General features: G+C 35.7%; 1 protein-coding gene across 1 annotated transcript; it reads right to left on the bottom strand.

Annotated features, from left to right (window-relative positions):
• Positions 1-10,329: 10,329 nt before the first annotated feature.
• Positions 10,330-20,239, bottom strand: LOC142182725 (uncharacterized). The gene is made up of 2 exons (XM_075257368.1): positions 19,998-20,239; positions 10,330-12,337 (listed from the first exon to the last, which is right to left on the bottom strand). The coding sequence occupies exon 2, from the start codon at positions 11,547-11,549 to the stop codon at positions 10,632-10,634; it is 918 nt and encodes a 305-aa protein (XP_075113469.1). The 5' UTR covers positions 11,550-12,337; positions 19,998-20,239; the 3' UTR covers positions 10,330-10,631.
• Positions 20,240-20,481: the final 242 nt, after the last annotated feature.

Below are 20,481 nucleotides of genomic sequence, written 5' to 3'. Positions count from 1 at the left end.
CTAAGCACACATATGTAAATAAAGGAAGGGAAGTCCTAGGTTTGTTAGCCTATAGGATCACATCTGTACAATACCCAGTAAGCTTTCCTCAAATAGAGGGGTTACACATGGCACTAACGCACAGGTCATCATATCCTCTACTACCCGATTACCCTCCCCTTGGTCATAGCCTAAAGCGTTCTAGCAATCTGAAGACATATCCTATGTGTGCACTACCCGTCCCTTTACTTATATAGTCCTGGAGGTATTTTAGGATTTCTAGTTAGGATAAGTCTAGACTTTCCTACAGTAATAAAAAGGAGAAACTCTAGGTGACATACAAAATATATAGGACTGTCAATTAAAGAACAATTAAAAGTGGCTCGCAGATCACCTCCACAAGTAGAACAAACAAATGCACGTCTCAGACAGCAGTGTTTTAGACATTTGAAAAAAGTCCTAATGACAGGGTATCTAGGTGAACACAAGTCAGAACATATGAAATGCTGAGTTAAGGTAGAGTGTTAAAGACCTAATCAGTTTGCCTACTAATTTTAGGACCTGTTAAATCTGGGCAGTCACAATAAGCAAAGTAGTTTTATAGTTTAATAAAACCTTGATTACCTATAGGCTTGCCTAGGCGTGGAGCTGTAATGCCCTATAACATGTTGTCTAAAACGCAAACAAAATTCTGGTAATTGATTAAAGGAAATCAAACAGTTTGGGTTTTAATACGTCCTAGAAATATGCTTGTCTAGGTTCTGGCCATCATGAAACTGATTTCATACATATTTACCCTATAACATGGTGTCTATGTGTTGGGGTTGTTTTAAACATCTTAATAGACGAGATGGTTACTAATTTAGGCGATATAGACATGATTTAAAGCGAATGTAAATACAGTCCTAAAGCAGGATTTCTAATGCACATAGTGAATGGTCATTTTATTGAGCGGAATTATAACAAGATTTCTATGTGATTATGCAGAAGCAGAATGAAGTGATGAGCCTATAACAGGCTTTGTAGTATGCAAAAATAGTAAACATGACAATCCTAAGGCATGATTTCTAATGCAAGTAACATAACAGACCTATGGCATGATTTCTAATACCAATAGGCATAGCAAACCTAAAAGCATGATTTCTACCCAGTTTCCTTTACAAAAAGCATATAGGAATCCCTCCCATTTTACTAAATTCCCCAATATCTGTTTACAAAGGAATTATTATTACATAACAATAGTGAATGAATTACACAAATAAATATAAATTATCTATAGGGAGCCTAAATTAGGCCCAAAAGTAAACCTGGGGATGCCAGGCCTTCAGAACATTCTCAAATACCAAGAGTCTTATAGCCAATTCTGTGTCCTCGTGTGTCAAAGTTCCCTAAGGACCTCAGAGATCCCGGGCGGTGCTCACACCAAGAACTTTTCTTAAAATAGAGAACTGGTTATGTGTAGTGTAGAATGGCCAGCCCTGGTGTGCCAAAGTAAAGAGGAATCTCAAGGATTCCTAAACAGTACACACACCCGAGAGACAGAACTTAAATAATCTAAGAGTAGAAGTGAGAGTTCTTGATATAATTTGGAAGAACTAAGTAAAACAGTGTTGAAGTAAAACTTTCAGGAGTGGAAAAAGGTTTTCATGAATAGACACAGTTTAGAAAAAATGCTAAGAGTGAAAACAGTTTTGGAAGCAATTCTGAGAAAACACACAATCACAAAAACAACTTAGAGTGCCCAGATTCAGAGCCATTTATTACTTGATTCAAAGTGAAGACACACAGCTTTACACACAAAGATCAGGGGGGTTTGGGACATAGAGAGCTCAAATCAGAAACACATAACATGGATAAGAGGAGGAACATATAGACCACCAAGTACAAAGAACAATTAGGAACTGATTGACATCCAGAACACAAAACTACTAATTCAAAGTGTTAACAAGGGAATCATGAACGAAATTTAGAATAGTAATAGGCAGTAAGACATAAAGACAGGGTATGGGAGTAGTCATGCTGAGGACAGGGCTATATTACACAGAATTAGTCATGCCGCTTAGTGTTAATCAAGTACATTAGGAGTCTATGATACTAACATGAGCATACTAGTTGAGGGAAATAAAAAGAAACTCAAGTAAACACGCTGACCAAGTATCAAACAAGACAAGTGATACCCAGACATGCTGATTACACACTTGAACAAGAGAGGGCAAAATTTAGCATGCTCAATAAAGCAGTAAATAAGAAGGGCAATTAAATACATAAGCCATTAAATTAGTGCAGAAGGAGACATGGATTAACAAACATGGAGCACATAGAGTTGAGTTTCAGAACTGAACTAGGAACATACTAGTTAAGGAAGCAAAGTGCAGAAAGTAAAGCAAATAGAGTTCCACAGTCTAGCCTTGGCTTTCAGCCGGCTAGACAAGCAGTTAGCACAAGTATCAGAGAGAGAAGAGAGAATTGTTTTTGTGTGTGTGTTTTCTTTTAACTAATTGTTCGTGTGTTGAGAGGTAAAACAAGATTGTATATATAGAAGTTTAAGAGTAGAACAAAATAGGGTAAAGGAATCAACATCCAGTCAATTAAGGGAAATCATAGGATCACATAATCCAATCACATAAAAGGAGTTCAGAATAGACCCCTTAATTAGGGGTAATTGATCAAACGGTAATAACATAGGTCTAATTAAGGAAATAATCCCAATCATACCATGTAAAGGAATAAGTACGAATCTCTGAACTATACAAATAGTTTACTAAGGCAAGGTAGGTAAATATTGTAAATAAGGTAAAGGAAGTAACCAAATGACCAATCAATGCTTGATTGGGGATAGGAAATTAGGGAATTATACCATATAACTCCAATTGAGTTTCAAATAAGGCAAGAAGTAGGTTTAATAGTTAATTAGAGTTAGAACCCTTAAATCCAGTAATCAGTTTCACAAATAAGGCAACACGGGTAATCAGAGATTAATCAAAGGGTCGAACAACCCATAGATGGACAAGTGATGTCAATTAAGAATTAGGAATTAAGGAAAAAAGTCAAAGATCAGTAAATTAGTTTAGTAAACAAAGGAAACCCTAGATAATTAGGCTAATCAATCAATTATTCAAATAATAACGGACAAGATGTTGAAAACAAACAATAAATAGTCAGAAGAATCGAACCAGAAACATAAGCATGCAAGAAGGGGTTGAACACAAACATAAGATATTTCAGAAAAATCTTTTGCGAAGGGAAAACCTGGATTTTTAAAAGATACTCAGTGTTGATTAGTAGCAGGAAGATTATGGGAACTTTAAAGAAATGGCCATAAAAACAGAAAGCACCTCAAATATACAGAGATTCGAACAGCAAAAATCAGAGAAATCAAAAACCTAAAATATCATAGTTCTAAAAATCGGTTAATAGTAAAGGAATAAGAGAAACTTAAAGAAAAATCATGGGAACTTGAAACATTTCAAGTATGCAAAGATTCGAACAGCATATAACAAAGAACCCAAAATATAAAGTAATATAGTGCTAAAAATCGATTAATCAGTAGGGAAACAGAAGAACATTAAAGAAAAATTGGTGATGAACTCGGAATCTCTCCAGATCTACAAAGATCTGGAAGGATCCCTGTTTAAAAATTAGGAATTTGAAGAAAGAATGAAAGGGTAAAGGGAATCCAGTCTTAAACAAGAGATTTGGACCGTAAGAGCATCAAGATAGTAACACTTACAACCATAGAGGGACTCCCAGAGAGTCTTGAACCAGATCTGGTTAGATCTCTTCGAGATTTTTCCAGGAAATTATAAAACGCACAATCAGAAGACGTAGAAGATTAGCAGGGGTCTCAAATACCCATGGAAACCCATGGATCACGTGAGGATCGGAGGGATTAGGGCTGGTTTTCGGTGGCGGCGGCTAGGGTTAGGTCTGGGTCTCAGAGAGAGTTAAAGAGATGAGGGAACGAAGGGCGGCGGAGTATGGTGAGAAATGAATTAGGTTAGGGAGGTCGTTTGGAATTAAAAAGGCAAGTTTAATCGTGGACCATTGATCTAAAAGATCAACGACCACGATTTAATACGGTTATTGGGTCTGGTAGGTTTAATTGGGTTAGGGTCAGATAAAATTGGGGATGAGTATGTTGAATTGGGATTGAAATTGGGCCATTTAATTAGGCTAGGTCTGAAATAAAAGGGGCCATTTGTTAAATACTCATTTAATTGATAAAAATAATTTTTAAAAATAGTTACTAAATTATAAAAAAAATATCTTCATGCCTAGTGTCACACCTCCTTTTTTACTACACCCCTGTAAAAGGGTATAAGGGAGTTTTTCCAATTTAAAGTGACAATCGAAATGGATCATTTTATTAAAAATTCAGAGTCGCCACTTAGGATAATTTATGGTGTCCCAAGTCACCGATTCAAATCCCGAATCGAGGAAAAGATTGAGTCTGTTTTACAGTCCGCGAACACAAAAATCTGGGTAAGGAATTCTGTTAACCCGGGAGAAGGTGTTAGGCATTCCCGAGTTCCGTGGTTTTAGCACGGTCGCTCAACTGTTATTATTGGCCTATTATCTGGTTTTAGTACACTTTTAAACCTATGTGCATTTTTAACTTTATAACCGTTTTTATTATTTTGGGAAAATTCAAGGTCATTTAAAACACATCGTAAGCCACACTACATGAAATGCACTCGTGGTTCACGATACGTTCTATTTAACCTTGTTGGAAATTAAAGCCGGGTCACATGAAATGCACACCCAAATTTTAAAATTAAGCATCACAACTACGCCACGGGAACCGTACCCGTAATCGTGATAATTGATTAAAAGTGTGCCTAAAAGTATACTAGCAATGAAGTAATGTAACAAATGTAATGAAGCATTAAAACTCAAATTCTTAACAAACTTTGCACCCCGCATCAAACAATTCCATACACACACACCTTATCGGATAATTAAAGCAAAATAATAGAAAAACATGGACATGCATAAGCAATTTATATCAAAATAATGAAACAAGCAACTCAAACACTATATTGGCCAGTCATAAATTTCACACTTTAAGATGGTTCCTACGGATCTGGGACGGCGAGAAGGAATTCAAAGGAGGAAAAATAAAATTAAAAAAAATAGAATAAAACTAACTATGGGATTTTCATATAAATTACACCTGAAAGGGAACTTATCACTAATGTTACTGGGCTTGCTATTGTTAGACATTGATTCATATGAACATCTAACCTCAAGACCATTTTTAATAAAATGTTCTATTTCTGTGAGGATACCTTTTCCATTTAACAAATTGTTTTAAATTTGTGAAGGCATTAATGAAAAGACAAAACAACTAAACATTCTAAATCCTAAATGGACCCTCAGGTAAGTAAACAGAAAATCACATCCCACTAGAAAGACTAGATTGCAATATTAACAGATTCAGATAAACTCAAAGGGCTAACACCATGCTTAATATCACATAACAACACATGGAGATGAATTAACTCAAAATAAGAGAAAGATAATAGTATGGACCTCTGATGCAAGCCTTCTTTTAATAAACAAGAGAAAAAATCCAGCAGATACAATTGAATCCGAAACCACTAACTTGACTAAGAGCGCTCAAAATCTGCGACAGAAACCGCGAATTTCGACCTCAACGAACCTCGAACCGGCAACCAAAACAGTAAACTTCCAAACCACAAAAAATACCATGATTTTTTCGCAACCAAAACCAAGATCAAATATGGAGAAATAGAAGCTATTTTATGTATATTTTCTGTAATCTCAAGAAGAACTAAGATCCGAGTTTGAAACTACAGAATAACTCCTTTTTTAAAACCTCTGTTTTTCCCTTCTTGTTTGATTGTCTCTTTCTCTTTCATGTGTGACTGATTCTTTTTAGTTGAGAAAATAAACAGGAAGAAATCAACAAGAGGGTGTTACTCCTCCCCTCTTTGTTTCATTATCAAAAATGGTTGATTGCTCTGTATTGCGGTTGGCTTCTAAGAATTAGGCTAGCTCCTTTTCCAGGCCTCAGTCTATGTAGGTCTAGCTTTCTTTTATAGGTTTAGGATTTTAGGGTTATATTTAGGTTAAGGGGTATGGGCCTAGAAATTATGGGCTAGGTCAAAAAACTAGGCCTAAAAATGGGTCGCTTGAGCTCAAATTTTATTTTTTCCCCGCGAACGAGACTCAAAATGCGATCTCATTTATTAAATAATCCTACTTAAATAAAATAACTATTAAAGTAAGACTGATCGTTAAAATAAACTATTTTTGGTATTTTCACAATATCATACTAAAAGATAAAAAAAATGGAAAAATCATTAAGATAACATTCCTAAAATTAATTTTTGTATTTTGAATTTAGTAGACAAATTAAAAGTAACTAGATAAAAATATTAACTAGCTAAATAAGAGAAAATATTTTTTGTAATTTTCATTTTTTGTGATAAAATAAAGCAAATAGAGTCAAAATTAGTTGAAATAACTATATTAAGCCTAAATTAAATATTTGCATGCTAAAGTGGGTGAAATTTCGGGGAGGGTCAAAAATCACATGTCTACAGCTGCCCCTCTTTGACTGGAAACGCGAAGAGTTTTCAGACAAAGAATGACTAGACAGGTTTTTTGACCTGACCCTTATTTAAGGAGATAAAAAACTAAGAGGAAGGAGAATGTGACCGAGCCCTGGTATCTGAGCTGCCTACATATCCTTGGCTATATAGGAATCAGGCCACGTGTAGTTCAGAGGTGAGTGAGATGATGGAGTATGCCGAGGTGAAGAGCCGGTCAAGGTGTCATTCCGCCGAGGTTCCGATCCGCGGTCCTGATTTACATCAAAAATCAAAACATGAAAAAGACTAGCTAAGCCTATTAACTACGAGTTACAAGATTCCTATCTATAAGTCTTCTGAAGCTCGATCTTGAGTCTTGAGTGGTTCTTCATGCAGATTTTAGATTTGAACCTTGACGCTTGCTAGTTGCAGGTGCTAGTTCGTTCTTCTTTAGCTTTTTGGATCAAGACCGGACATGCAGTTCTTGTGACCTCAGTCATGTCTTGAGCAATCCACCTCTTGTTTCAGCTTTTGCATTTTGGCTTCACTCCCTTTTCCCCTTTTTCTTTTCTTAATATTTATTTTTTGTTTTTGTTTTTTTTTTAATTTTGGTCTGAGATTACTTCCCTTGATCATCTCGTCTGTTGACTCGCCTTCTTGCCGCGAGCTTCTGCTACGTCCAACTTGAACTGTTTTCCTTTGAGACTTGAACTGCTTTCCCTTGAAAATCAAATTGTTTTCCGTGAAACTGCTTTTCCTTGAAACTTGAACTGTATTCCCTTATTCTCCAGGTGGGCGTCTGATTGCTGAACTTGACCTGTTTTCCTTCGAAGCTTGAACCGTTTTCTCTTGTTACCTGAAACTGTTTTCCCTTGCACCTTGAACCATTTTTCCTTGAAACTGGAACTGTTTTCCTTGAAACTTGAGCTGTTTTCCCTTGTTCTCCAGGTGGGTGCCTGATTACAACAAAACAGACAAAGCAAAAGAAATTTTTCTGCCCCAGTTTGCCCTAGGAAGATTTGTGAGTTGTTAGCAAAATTGTAAACCACTTGTACTATTGATGCACTGATGAGAGTAAACTAAAGAATAGACTAGGAAAACTATAAACTAAGCTTGACTAAAGTAAAAACTCACCCTATTCTCCGGGTGGAGCCCCCTGATTTCAGGAAAACTAAACATTGATAATCTTAAGAAAACTAAAAATTAACCCATTTTTTTCAAATCCAAACTTCCTCTTCTTTTTTTTTCTTTTTTTTTTCAAAATATCCTAGGAGAAAATTCGTCAGACTAGGTTTTCTATCTTAGGAGAAAAATTCATCAGACTAAGACGTTAATCCTAGGAGGAAATTCATCAGACTAGGCCTTTTTTGGTATCTTAGGAGAAAGATTCATCCGACTAAGACGTTTACCCTAGGAGAAAATTCATCAGACTAGGTTTTCTATCTTAGGAGAAAGATTCATCATACTAAGATTTGATCCTAGGAGAAAGTTCATCAGACTAAGATTTCAATCCTAGGAGAAAGTTCATCAGACTAGGTCTTCTATCTTAGGAGAAAGATTCATCAGACTAAGATTTTGATCCTAGGTGAAAATTCATCAGACTAGGTCTCTTTTTTTGGTATCTTAGGAGAAAGATTCATCAGACTAAGATTTTTATCCTAGGAGAAAGTTCATCAGACTAGGTTTTCTTATCTTAGGAGAAAGATTAATCAGACTAAGATTTTTATTGGAAGGAAAATCCATCAGACTAGGACATATTACCCTAGGAGGAAAATGTAAAGAGCAATGGCATGACTTTATGCATATTAACAAGATAAATAAAGGCAAGAATTTGAGAAACTTCCCTTCGTCGGCTCTTCTTTTCTTTTTCTTCTCTTTTTTCGTTTTTTTTTTATTTTTCATTTTTTTCTCTTTTTGAATCACTTTCCTTGCACCGCTTTGTTCCTGTTTCATACAAAAAAAAAATTTGTCAGTTTTGAAAATGGTGGTCGGTTTTTGGCCTTGAGTCTAGGGCAGCTTGGCTTCTGCTCAATCAGCTTGAGTCAGTCTCAAAAGACTTTTGTTCTGCACCAACTCTGATTGTTTCACACCAGTACCATTTGTATTTGCAGCTCAAACAGCCTTATCTCAATTGGAGATCTTTGATTAGGTGACCTTTTCTGCTATCATGAATGACTTCCTGCTTTCGAGCAATTTGTCTGTCAGAGAGAATCACAAGTTATCTTTGCTTGCGCCAAGTAGGCTGACAAGAGTCTTTAAGGAGAGCCTTTGCATGAATCCTCAAGGCATGTTGACAGTAATAACTGAGTGTGTTGGCCAAATTCACTTTGTGCAACTGAAAAGCTGGTAGCAGTTTTGAAATCTTTTCTTGCTTGTTTTGACAAGGACCGACTTGGAGTGAAAGACACAACAATACAAACAAGTATTAACAAGAAATGCCCATGTCGGAAGGACAGAAGAAAGAGTTCTTTTTTCTTTTTTTTTCAATAACTAGCCTTAATGATCATGACATGCATTTTGGACTTAACGGCCGATCTACCAAACTAATCCAATCTTCCCTTTTACCATTCTTACGACCTTTGAAGTTGGGCTTGTTCGTGTAAATTTTGCATCAGCTTCACAACTCGCTATCGGCTAGTGGTGCCCCGAGGAGTTTTCACCAACAAGTCTCTCTCATTTATTCATCTCTGCTTACCGTCGTCTTACAGTGCCCGTGAGGGTTTTCACTAATAAGACTCTCTCATTTTTCTTTTTCTTTTTCTTTCCCTCTTTTTGTGAGCAACTCGACGATGTTCTACGTCGTGTGACAACTATTACTCATTACATGCGTCTCTTGACATTCTTGAAGGCATATTGGGAGGTATTTATTTGGAAGGTTTTTGGATAGGGTTGGAAAGAAAGGTCGGCATGAAGGCTCAAAATAAACTCAAAATGAGGGGTTGTAGACTTACAACTCATGGAATCGACTCCTTCAAAAATGAAATAAAATTTTTGCCCCAGTTTCAGATGCTGGGGATTTTTGGATTTTTCTATTTATTTTTTTTTGCTTTTTCTTGTAAATTCTTATTTGGTTGGACCGAACCGTGAGGCTGCCTACGTATCCTTTTTAAGGAATCAGGTCGAACGTAGTTCAAACATCTGGCCTAAACTGGTTTTCATCTTTCATTCTGTTTTTTTTTCTCTTTTTTCTTTTTTTTTCCTTTACTTTTTCTTTTTTTTTGTTTGCCCCAGCTTCTATTTTTGAGGGCATGGACCTTTGACAATTCTTTTCTTCTTCTTCTTTTTTTTTCACCTGAACTTTCTAAAAGCTGCCCTAGTTTGTACTCTTGTGGCATGAACTTTTTTTTTCTAAACTTGATTCCAAAAGAGGGTAGTCAAAGAAAAATAACACAGACTCAAAAGGGGTAGCAAAGGATATAAAGTGTTTGGGTAGCAGAAAAAGGGCCTCCCAACCTCAAGAATGTCAAACATGGTATCTTTTCGTGATCATAGCATTGACGAACATGTCTGTCTTCTTGGTGTGTCATGGTCACAAGACATTTTTTCATCCCTTAATGACAAACTTTCCAACAAACATCAATTGATTAAACATCCTCAGGCCCGATCTTCACAATGATTTGAAGGTGAATTTTACTCGACCTTAGTTCCAAAGTATTCCAACTCTTTATTCATTCTCAAAAGTATTTTTTTTTAGTTATTGAATTCCAGATTAAATCAGTTCCTAAGATCTGGCCAAAATTTCCGCATGCATGTCATGTCATTAGAACTAGCGAGAAAAGAACTAGGAACAAAATGACACAAAAAGACAAACTGTATTTTATTGAGTAAAGGATGAAAGGGTTTTACAACTAAACAAGCAACCTAAAATACGAGTTACAACCCTAAAATAACCTGAATAATGAAAATAGCAACAGAACAGACAGACAAGACTCACACAAATAGAATGGAGGGATATAAGGGTTTGACTCGATAAAACAAATAAAATCTGGATCACAACCCTGAAATAACCCAGATAATAGAAAAAATATCAAAACAAGCTACCAAGATTCTTTCCTAGTGCGGAGGGAATGACTTTTCAATTGCTAGGCTTGGCATTTAGCCACAAATTTGTTCATCAGAATCAGCAGAGCCTTCTCCAATTTCAACATCATTAACTTCAGTTAGTAAGTTCCCGAGAGGATTCTCATACTCCATCTCACCAGGCATCATCCCCACAAAGTGTGCATCATGATGTGCAGGTAAAGGATTCTGCGCGATATTCTGGATGTCACTGTCTTGGATCACAATCAGGTTTTCCTGGATCATCCTTTCTATTTCTCTTTTCAAATCCCGACAGCTTTCAACATTGTGCCCCTGGGCATTGGAATGGTATTCACACCTTTTAGAAGGGTCAAAGCTTCTCGCACGTGGGTCCACATTATTTGGAGTAATAGGTGAAATCATGTCATAATGCTTTAACTTCTCAAATAAGCTTTCATAGGACTCTCCTATTGGTGTAAAATTATCTTTCAACCTTTGTTCCCCTTTATACCTCTGGCTTGGATATAGGTTATAGGGCACCTGAAAATTTTGTGGGGGCTGTTGGAGATTTCGTGAAGCTCGTGCTCGCCTTCTGAGGTGTTTTGGTGGCTGGACAACATACTGAGGTGGAGCGACAGAGTATTGTGTGTTCTGAGGTGGATAGTAATGCTCAGGGGAGTCATGGGAAACCTGATGAGGTTGCGTATACCTTCGAGGTGTTTTCCTGGGACCTCTTCTCGAACCTGTTGTCATTATGATTTCTTCATCCTTCTCATTCGTGCTGCTCAAATTATTAGACTCAACCCGGACAGCCTGAGTTGCGGCTTTAAAAACTGCTTGACTTATAATTTTGCCTATCTTAAGACCATTCTCTACCATTTCTCCCATTTTGATTGCTTCCAAAAAGGATTTGCCAACTGCGGACATCATGTTTTGAAAGTAATTTGGCTCTTGCGCTGGAAGGAATACAGTGATTAGCTCGTGGTCATCCATGGGTGGCTTAACTCGAGCTGCTTGCTCTCTCCATTTAATGGCATATTCCCTGAAACTTTCACTTGGTTTCTTCTTCAGGTTTGAAAGGGAAATGCGGTCTGGGGCAATGTCGATGGTGTATTAGAACTGATTGACAAAGGCCTGTGCCATGTCATTCCAGACGTACCAGCGAGATGTGTCTTGATCCATAAATCATTCAGATGTTACTCCCATAAGGCTTTCCCCAAAATAAGCCATTAGCAATTCTTCGTTTCTTCCCGCACCTCTCAGTTGATTGTAATACCTTTTCAGGTGGGCTATGGGGTCTCCATGTCCATCATACTTTTCAAATTTGGGAGTCTTGAAACCAGGCGGCAAGTGGACATCGGGGAACATGCATAGATCTTTGAAGGCAACACTCTTTTGACCTGCCAACCCTTACATGTTTTTCAACCGTTGGTCTAAGCTTTTCACTCTTTTGGTCATTTCTTCCTGTACCATCTTTCGGGCAGGCTTCTCAATGTTTGCAGGAAGATCAAACGAGTACGAGTGGTACTCAGGAGAGTGGTACTACTCTTGCTGTGTAGCAAATTGTGACTCATGACAAGGCTGCCCTTGGCCATTGGCCTATGCTTGACACATTTTGGCCATTTGTTGTTTCAGTATTATATTTTCCTCAAACACAGTAGACTCTTGTCGAACCCTCTAACCCTGAGTCTCTTGAGCACTTGTAACAACTTCGATGTCAGTTATCATTTTTCCTTGGATTTTGTATTGTCCGCTTACCACAAACCGACCTCCTCAACTTTCTTCACAATTCAAAAAAAACATGTTAGAATGGACTCGGTCAGTCCTTATTATTATCAACATTTTTCATTTTTGTTTTTTTTCATTTCTTTTTAATGGTGATAGAACCTGATGTGGGTTGCCTACGTATCATGTGGGTACATGAATCAGATCTTGCGTAATTCGGGAAGATCGTGAATAAAGTAAATAAACTAACTTTTTTTCTTGAATTTTTTTATTTTATTTTTTCGAAAGAAAGACTTATAAAGAAGAAAGGGAATATTTTTGGATTTTTATTTTGAATTTATGAAAGAAATGCTTCTAAAAAAAAGAAAATATTTTTTAATTTTGAATTTTTTTCAATTTTGAAAGAAGAATGAAAATATTTTTGGATTTTTGGAAGAAATTAAAAGAAAATATTTTTGTATATTTTTTTAAAAAAAACAATTAGGGTCTAAAAGAAAGGCTTTCTAAAGAAGCAAGTAATGGAAAATATTTTTGGATTTTTTGAAAATTAAGGTCTAAAAAAAGACTTTTCTAGAGAGGAAGTAAAGGAAAATATTTTTGGATTTTTTGAAAATTATGGGCCGGAACCGATGAGGTTTGCCTACGTATCTCACATCCGGTGAGAATCAGACCCGCGTAGTTCGCCCAGTTTTGACGGAACAGGAAACCATGACACTTGAAAATTTTGGCTCATTTTGAAATGACTTTTTTTTCCAGAATTTTAGCAGATTTTCAGAATTTTCTAAATACCTACCTCTCACTTTTTGTTCCTTTTTTCTTCTTTCTCCTCTTTTTTTTGATTTTCTTTTTTTTTTCTTTTTTTTCATTTTCTTTCCCTATTCTAGAAGCTAGTCAACATGCAAGCCGAAACAGACAGATACGCAAGTAGCACGTAAGATGCATCAAGATGGTCTTTAGATTTTTGGGTAAACCTGTCCTAGACGGACCCAACCCCTGTGTTGAGTCCCCAAAGTCAAAATGCACATGATGCAAACAAGCGTTCCTACTAGGGATCCGGCATGAGGCTATGTTATACTAGGTTTAAAAACCTGAGTTTATTTGTTCTAGACCTGGCTTACCCGAGCGGACAGCTCGAGCCGAGGTGGGGCAGCGTACCGGGAATACAGAAGCTTCACCGGCTTTGCAACTTGTCCGAACCTCGTTCTAAAATTTGGGATATGACTCTAACAGAAGAGAAGTCACATGAAGTGCACACTCCTCCATGATTTAGACTTAGAGAGAGGAAGGGTTTCGTAGCAGTTTAAATACAATTCACAAAATATCAAAGCGGTAAAAGCAACAATTAGCCCATTAGGCCCAAACATGTAACAAAATCAGATAATGGATAAAGCCACCTATAACAATTCATCTAAGCTCGAATTCTTGAACCCTGAACCAGAGATTCTGGGTTCGATCCCCAGCAGAGTCTCCAGAGCTGTCACACCTCCTTTTTACTACACCCCCGTAAAAGGTATAATGGAGTTTTTCCAATTTAAAGTGACAATCGAAACGGGATCATTTTATTAAAAATTCAGAGTCGCCACTTGGGATAATTTATGGAGTCCCAAGTCACCGATTCAAATCCCGAATCGAGAAAAAGATTGACTCTGTTTTACAGTCCGCGAACACAAAAATTCGGGTAACGAATTCTGTTAACCCGGGAGAAGGTGTTAGGCATTCCCGAGTTCCGTAGTTTTAGCACGGTCGCTCAACTGTTATTATTGGGCTATTATCTATTTTTAGTACACTTTTAAACCTATGTGCATTATTAACTTTAAAACCGTTTTTATTATTTTGGAAAAATTCAAGGTCATTTAAAACACATCGTAAGCCACATTACATGAAATGCACCCGTGGTTCATGACACGTTTGATTTAACCTTATTGGAAATTAGGACCGGGTTACATGAAATGTACACCCAAATTTTAAAATTAAGCGTCACAACTACGCCACGGGAACTGTACCCGTAATCGTGATAATTGATTAAAAGTGTGCCTAAAAGTATACTAGCGATGAAGTAATGTAACAAATGTAATGAAGCATTAAAACTCAAATTCTTAACTAACTTTGCACCCGGCATCAAGCAATTCCATACACACTCACCTTATCGGATAATTAAAGCAAAATAATAGAAAAACATGGACATGCATAAGCAATTTATATCAAAATAATGAAACAAGCAACTCAAACACGATATTGGCCAGTCATAAATTTCACACTTTAAGATGGTTCCTACGGATCTGGGACGGCGAGAAGGAATTCAAAGGAGGAAAAATAAAATTAAAAAAAATAGAATAAAACTAACTATGGGATTTTCATATCAATTACACCTAAAAGGGAACTTATCACTAATGTTACTGGGCTTGCTATTGTTAGACATTAATTCATATGAACACCTAACCTCAAGACCATTTTTAATAAAATGTTCTATTTCTGTGAGGATACCTTTTCCATTTAACAAATTGTTTTAAATTTGTTAAGGCATTAATAAAAAGACAAAACAACTAAACATTCTAAATCCTAAATGGACCCTCAGGTAAGTAAACAGAAAATCACATCCCACTTGAAAGACTAGATTGCAATATTAACAGATTCAAATAAACTCAAAGGGCTAACACCGTGCTTAATATCACATAACAACACATGGAGATGAATTAACTCAAAGTAAGAGAAAGATAATAGTATGGACCTCTAATGCAAGCCTTCTTTTAATAAACAAGAAAAAAATTCCAGCAGATACAATTGAATCCGAAGCCACTAACTTGACTAAGAACGCTCAAAATCTACGACAGAAACCGCGAATTTCGACCTCAACGAACCTCGAACCGGCAACCAAAACATTAAACTTCCAAACCTCAAGAAAATACCATGATTTTTTCGCAACCAAAACCAAGATCAAAGATGGAGAAATAGAAGCTCTTTTATGTATATTTTCTGTAATCTCAAGAAGAACTAAGATCCGAGTTTGAAACTACAGAATAACTCCTTTTTTAAAACCTCTGTTTTTCCCTTCTTGTTTGATTGTCTCTTTCTCTTTCATGTGTGACTGATTCTTCTTAGTTGAGAAAATAAACAGGAAGAAATCAACAAGAGGGTGTTACTCCTCCCCTTTTTGTTTCATTATCAAAAATGGATGATTGCTTTGTATTGCGGCTGGCTTCTAAGAATTAGGCTAGCTCCTTTTCCAGGCCTCAATCTATGTAGGTCTAGCTTCCTTTTATAGGTTTAGGATTTTAGGATTATATTTAGGTTAAGGGGTATGAGCCTAGGAATTATGTGCTAGGTCCAAAAACTAGGCCTACAAATGGGTCGCTTGAGCTACAATTTTATTTTTTCTCCGCGAACGAGACTAAAAATGCTATCTCATTTATTAATTAATCCTACTTAAATAACATAACTATTAAAGTAAGACTGACCGTTAAAATAAACTATTTTTGGTATTTTCACAATATCATACTAAAAGATAAAAAAAATGAAAAAATCATTAAGATAACATTCCTAAAATTATTTTTGTATTTTTGAATTTAGTAGACAAATTAAAAGTAACTAGATAAAAATATTAACTAGCTAAATAAGAGAAAATATTTTTTATAATTTTCATTTTTTGTGATAAAATAAAGCAAATAGAGTCAAAATTAGTTGAAATAACTATATTAAACCTAAATTAAATATTTACATGCTAAAGTGGGTGAAATTTCGGGGAGGGTCAAAAATCATATGTCTACACCTAGTAATATTTTAAAATAATTACTTAATATTTTAAAAATATAAAAGGCTATTTCCTGATAAAATAATGTAATAATGCATGCATAGACTATAATTGCAAAGTAATTGCAATTGTAACCTAAAATTACAAATATGGCTATTTGTGCAATAATTGAAACTTAGTACAAATGCAAAAATGATAAAATTAAACCAAAAGTTATTATAAAACTATTTGTAACGCAATCAGTGATTGTTTTATAAATAAAATGCTCGGATGAATTAATTAAAATCTTTTTAAAATGCAAAAATTATATGAAAAATACTAATTGATGCCAATGCATAGTTTTGAAAATATTATAGGAAAAAATTGGGTATCAACAGCTGCCCCTCTTTATATTTCCTTAAGCTGTGTTGGTTTTCCATTTTCTCATTTGAAATACTAAGGATTGGTAATTCTGGACGAGGCTGGTTTATTACTTGAGGTAATAGTTATTATTTTCAGTTAACTGTCTTATTTTGTCTCATATTTCTATTTCTGTCTTTATTATATACTGCGTACAAGTTATACTGTAGGTGACCTGCCTTAGCCTCGTCACTACTTCGTCGAGGTTAGGCATGGCACTTACAGAGTGCATGGGGTCAGTTGTACTCATACTACTCTCTGCACTTCTTGTGCAGATTTTGGAGTTGGTCCCAGCGGCGGCTATTAGCGTGCTTAGATTGATCAGCGCAGCTGAGACTTGAGGTACAACTGCTCAGTGCTCGCAGCTCCTAGAGTCCCCCTCCCTTTTATTTAGCTGTGTATTTTCATTCAAACAACCTTGTTTTTATTTCAGACCCTTTTGTGTACTATTTTAGTAGCTCGTGCACTTGTGACACCGGGTTCAGGGATGTATTAAACGTTTGGCTGTTTTAGCTTCTACATTATTACTTTGGATTATTGCAGTTAATTAAGTTCTTCTTCATTATTTAATTTTAAACTGTAAAAAAATGGATAGTATGTTCTAACATTGGCTTGCCTAGCAAGTGAAATGTTAGGCGTCATCACGATCCCGACGATGGGAATATCGGGTCGTGAGAATTTTTCTATTTGAATTAGATTATTATTTATTAGACTAAAAATAATAATAAAAATGTGAAATAAGAAAATACTACTGAAAAGTTATATTTTTCGGTCACTATAATTTTTGTGTGAGTTAGTAAAAATCTTATAACTTTTATGTGAGAGAACATAATTATATGATTTTGGTGAAAAAGAATCATAGTTATATGACCATTTGTGAAATTTATCCCACTCTTTCACTGTAACGTACGACTTATATTGGTTAAGTTTTTGCATCTTCGTACTAATTTCAACATATTTTCTTTTCATACGTTCAAGATTAGTTTTCCTTTTTCTTTTTCTTTTGGTTATATATAATTACCTATAAGGATTTTTAATTCTAGGAATGGATTGTGTTGTCTGGAGTCGTCAATATGGGCTTGGTCCATTGGGCCAGCCCAGCCCAACCTTACCCGTGATTTAACAAGGTTGGGCTAGAATTGGAGCACATTTAAAAATGAGGCTTTAAATCCGGCCCGAGTAAGTCCCTGGCCCGTGAGGTTTGACTGAGACTGGGTTGGGCTGGTCCAAGGGCCTAATAAGAATATTTATTTAAAATATAAAAAGTATACTGCCTCTAGCGATAAAAAGTGAGAATTGAATCTTTACTTAGAGGAACCAAAGCTTGATCTTGAGAAGTTTCAAGAGATGGATCTTGTCATGTATTGGAAGGACCATTCTAGAAAATATCCCCATCTTTTATGATGAAGCGTGATGTACTTAGTATTCCTATTACCACTGTAGCATCGGAATCAACATTTAGCATTGGCGGGCATGTTCTTACAAAGTACAGAAGTTGCATCCATTATAAAAATGCCCAAATACTTGTTACTACTTGAAATCGGTTGCACGATTTTTCCCAAACTCAAGCTGATAAATATTTTTTTATGTGAATTTGAATATTATTAGTTTTTTTTAAAATTTAATTATTCTCAATATTTAACTAATTAATACTGCATATGAATTGTAGATGTAGATGAAAGTGAAGATGTTAAGACAATCTTGTCACAAGCGGATTTAAATGTGTTTGATGAAGATGATGTGTTAGATATCTCATAAGCGTCATGGACGTTCTGTTGAATAGTTTGTTTTGAATTTTAACTTTTAGTGAATGAAATATAATCTTCTCTTTTACAGTTTTAGTGTTTATTATGATATATTGGAACATTATAAAAAGTTTTTAAGTTTTACAAAAAAAATTCAATAAGATATTTTGTAACTTTTAAATAATTATTTTTTTAGGTCAAAACTTAGGCAAAAAATAAAAATTATATTTTAAAAAATAATGTGCTGGCCCGTGGAGGCCCGCGGCCACATAGGGTTGGGGTGGGCTAACCATTATAAGGCCTATCAAAATGGTGGTCTAGCTCAGCCCAGCCTAGTCCGTCAATTGTTAAAGCACACGTGGATTGAGCTGGGCTAACTCGACCCAACCCATATTGACAGCTCTCACGAATTCTTATCTACTCCAAGGTTATTCATGTTCTGTGGTTTGATGACAAATACAAATAGCAAAACGGAGGATAAAGAGAATGCATTTCATAGTCACGCAAAATAAAAAGGGGGACTAATTGCACCCCAAAAAAAAAGGAAGGAAAGGGGGGGGGGGGGAGGGGGCGACTAATTATTAATGATAAAAAATTATCGCAAGAGTACCCACCGTTATCAATATGTACAATCTTTTACGTTAGCCTTTTCCAGTATTGGTTCTTTTCTTGGGCTCTACTGTAGCCAGCTTTTTGGTCTTAGAAGAATTGGATTTGAGAATATTTTCTACAAAATTGTATGTGTAAAGGATATGCTCGGATCAATATTTCACAAAAGGTTTATGGAAAAGGTGTGTTATTACGTTGTCTTTCAGAATTTATGAATTATTTTCAATTGAATTTTTTAAAAAGAAAACTGCTAAACGCTGTAGACGCTTTCATATCATTAAAAACCACGAGAAATTTGACTAAACATATTTTAGAAAACCCAGAAACAAAAAGGTTATAAACAAATAAACATTCCGGCCATATGAACCAAACAGAGGGGAAATAAATGAAAAAAAGGAGAAGAGGGTTAATGTTTCGGCCAAACGAAATAGTTAAAAAGGGTTTCATGTAAATAAACAAATTAAAACATGGAGAACTATTGGATTTTTGTCGTGATCTTAGGCTATAAATTAGCACTCGACCTGGACTTTTTTAAAAACCAACCCTAGTTGGTTTGCCTGACTCAACTTAACCAAATCAAAATAAAATGGCCCCATGTACTTTGAGTTAGTAATAGCATCACCAGCTTGTGATGAAATGGATAAGATCTGCATATTTTTTTACCAAATGTCTCAGGTTCAATCCATAAAAATAGAAAAAATCCTGGAAGAAACCGCTCCCTCTTTAATGGATATTTTATACCGCAAATTTATATTAGTCAAGGTCCTAATACATGAATATCAAACACCATGCGGAAAAAAGAGGTAAAAGCGCCAAAGGGAGAAGTTGAAGGACAATTGTGTTATAGAATGTTAAAAAACCAACCCTAGTTGGTTTGCCCGGCTAAACTTAAACAATATCAATAGTTGGCTTGCAAAAACGGTTCGAAATAAAATGGCCCTTTAGTACTTTGAGTTAGTAATAGCGTCACTACCAAAGGTTGCTATTAAATGGATAAGATCCGCATTTTTTATCTGATGTTTCAGGTTTAACTCATGAGCAGTAGCGGATCCTGAATTTATAGGTCTTGAATATTTCACTGAGTTTAGTATAAATTTACAGTGGTCAAACATAATCACAGTGGGTGCTCATGGTCAATTATTTAAATTTTTAAGTATTATCTATGAATACATAACACAATTTGGCTAAAATTAATGGGTACTTCAGCATCCATACCTCAAAACGTAAATCCGCCACTGATCATGAGAATAGAAAAAATCCCGAGAGAAACCGCTCCCTTTTCAAAGGACATTTTACACCATGAATCTTGATTAGTCAAGGTCCTAATATAAATACCAAATACCAAACGGAGAAAGAAAAAAGTAAAAGCGCCAAAGGCAGAAGTTGAAGGACAATTGTGTTATAGAAGAATGTTATTAATTTATACTGTGGTCACGAAGTGGGGGTAATGTTATTCTATCAAACTACCTAACTGTAGTTGAAAATTTGGTGGTAATGAGCTATAGACCCATGTAGAAAGGACTCTGATTTTTCTTCACTCTTCACTTCAGCCCAATGAAAGCTATTTCTCTAATGATAGGCTCGCACTCTCACGGTATGGAAGTGTACAGTTCAAATATCATTCCCCTTGGACCACAACATCCCTTATTCACACTTCTATTTTGTTTCTATTTTCAAATATTGTAGTTAATTTATGTAT

This window comes from Nicotiana tabacum, chromosome 1, assembly GCF_000715075.1.
Source record: "Nicotiana tabacum cultivar K326 chromosome 1, ASM71507v2, whole genome shotgun sequence".
NCBI lineage: Eukaryota > Viridiplantae > Streptophyta > Magnoliopsida > Solanales > Solanaceae > Nicotiana > Nicotiana tabacum.
The sequence above is the reverse complement of the archived record's forward strand: the minus strand, read 5'-3'. Positions and strand labels throughout refer to the sequence as shown.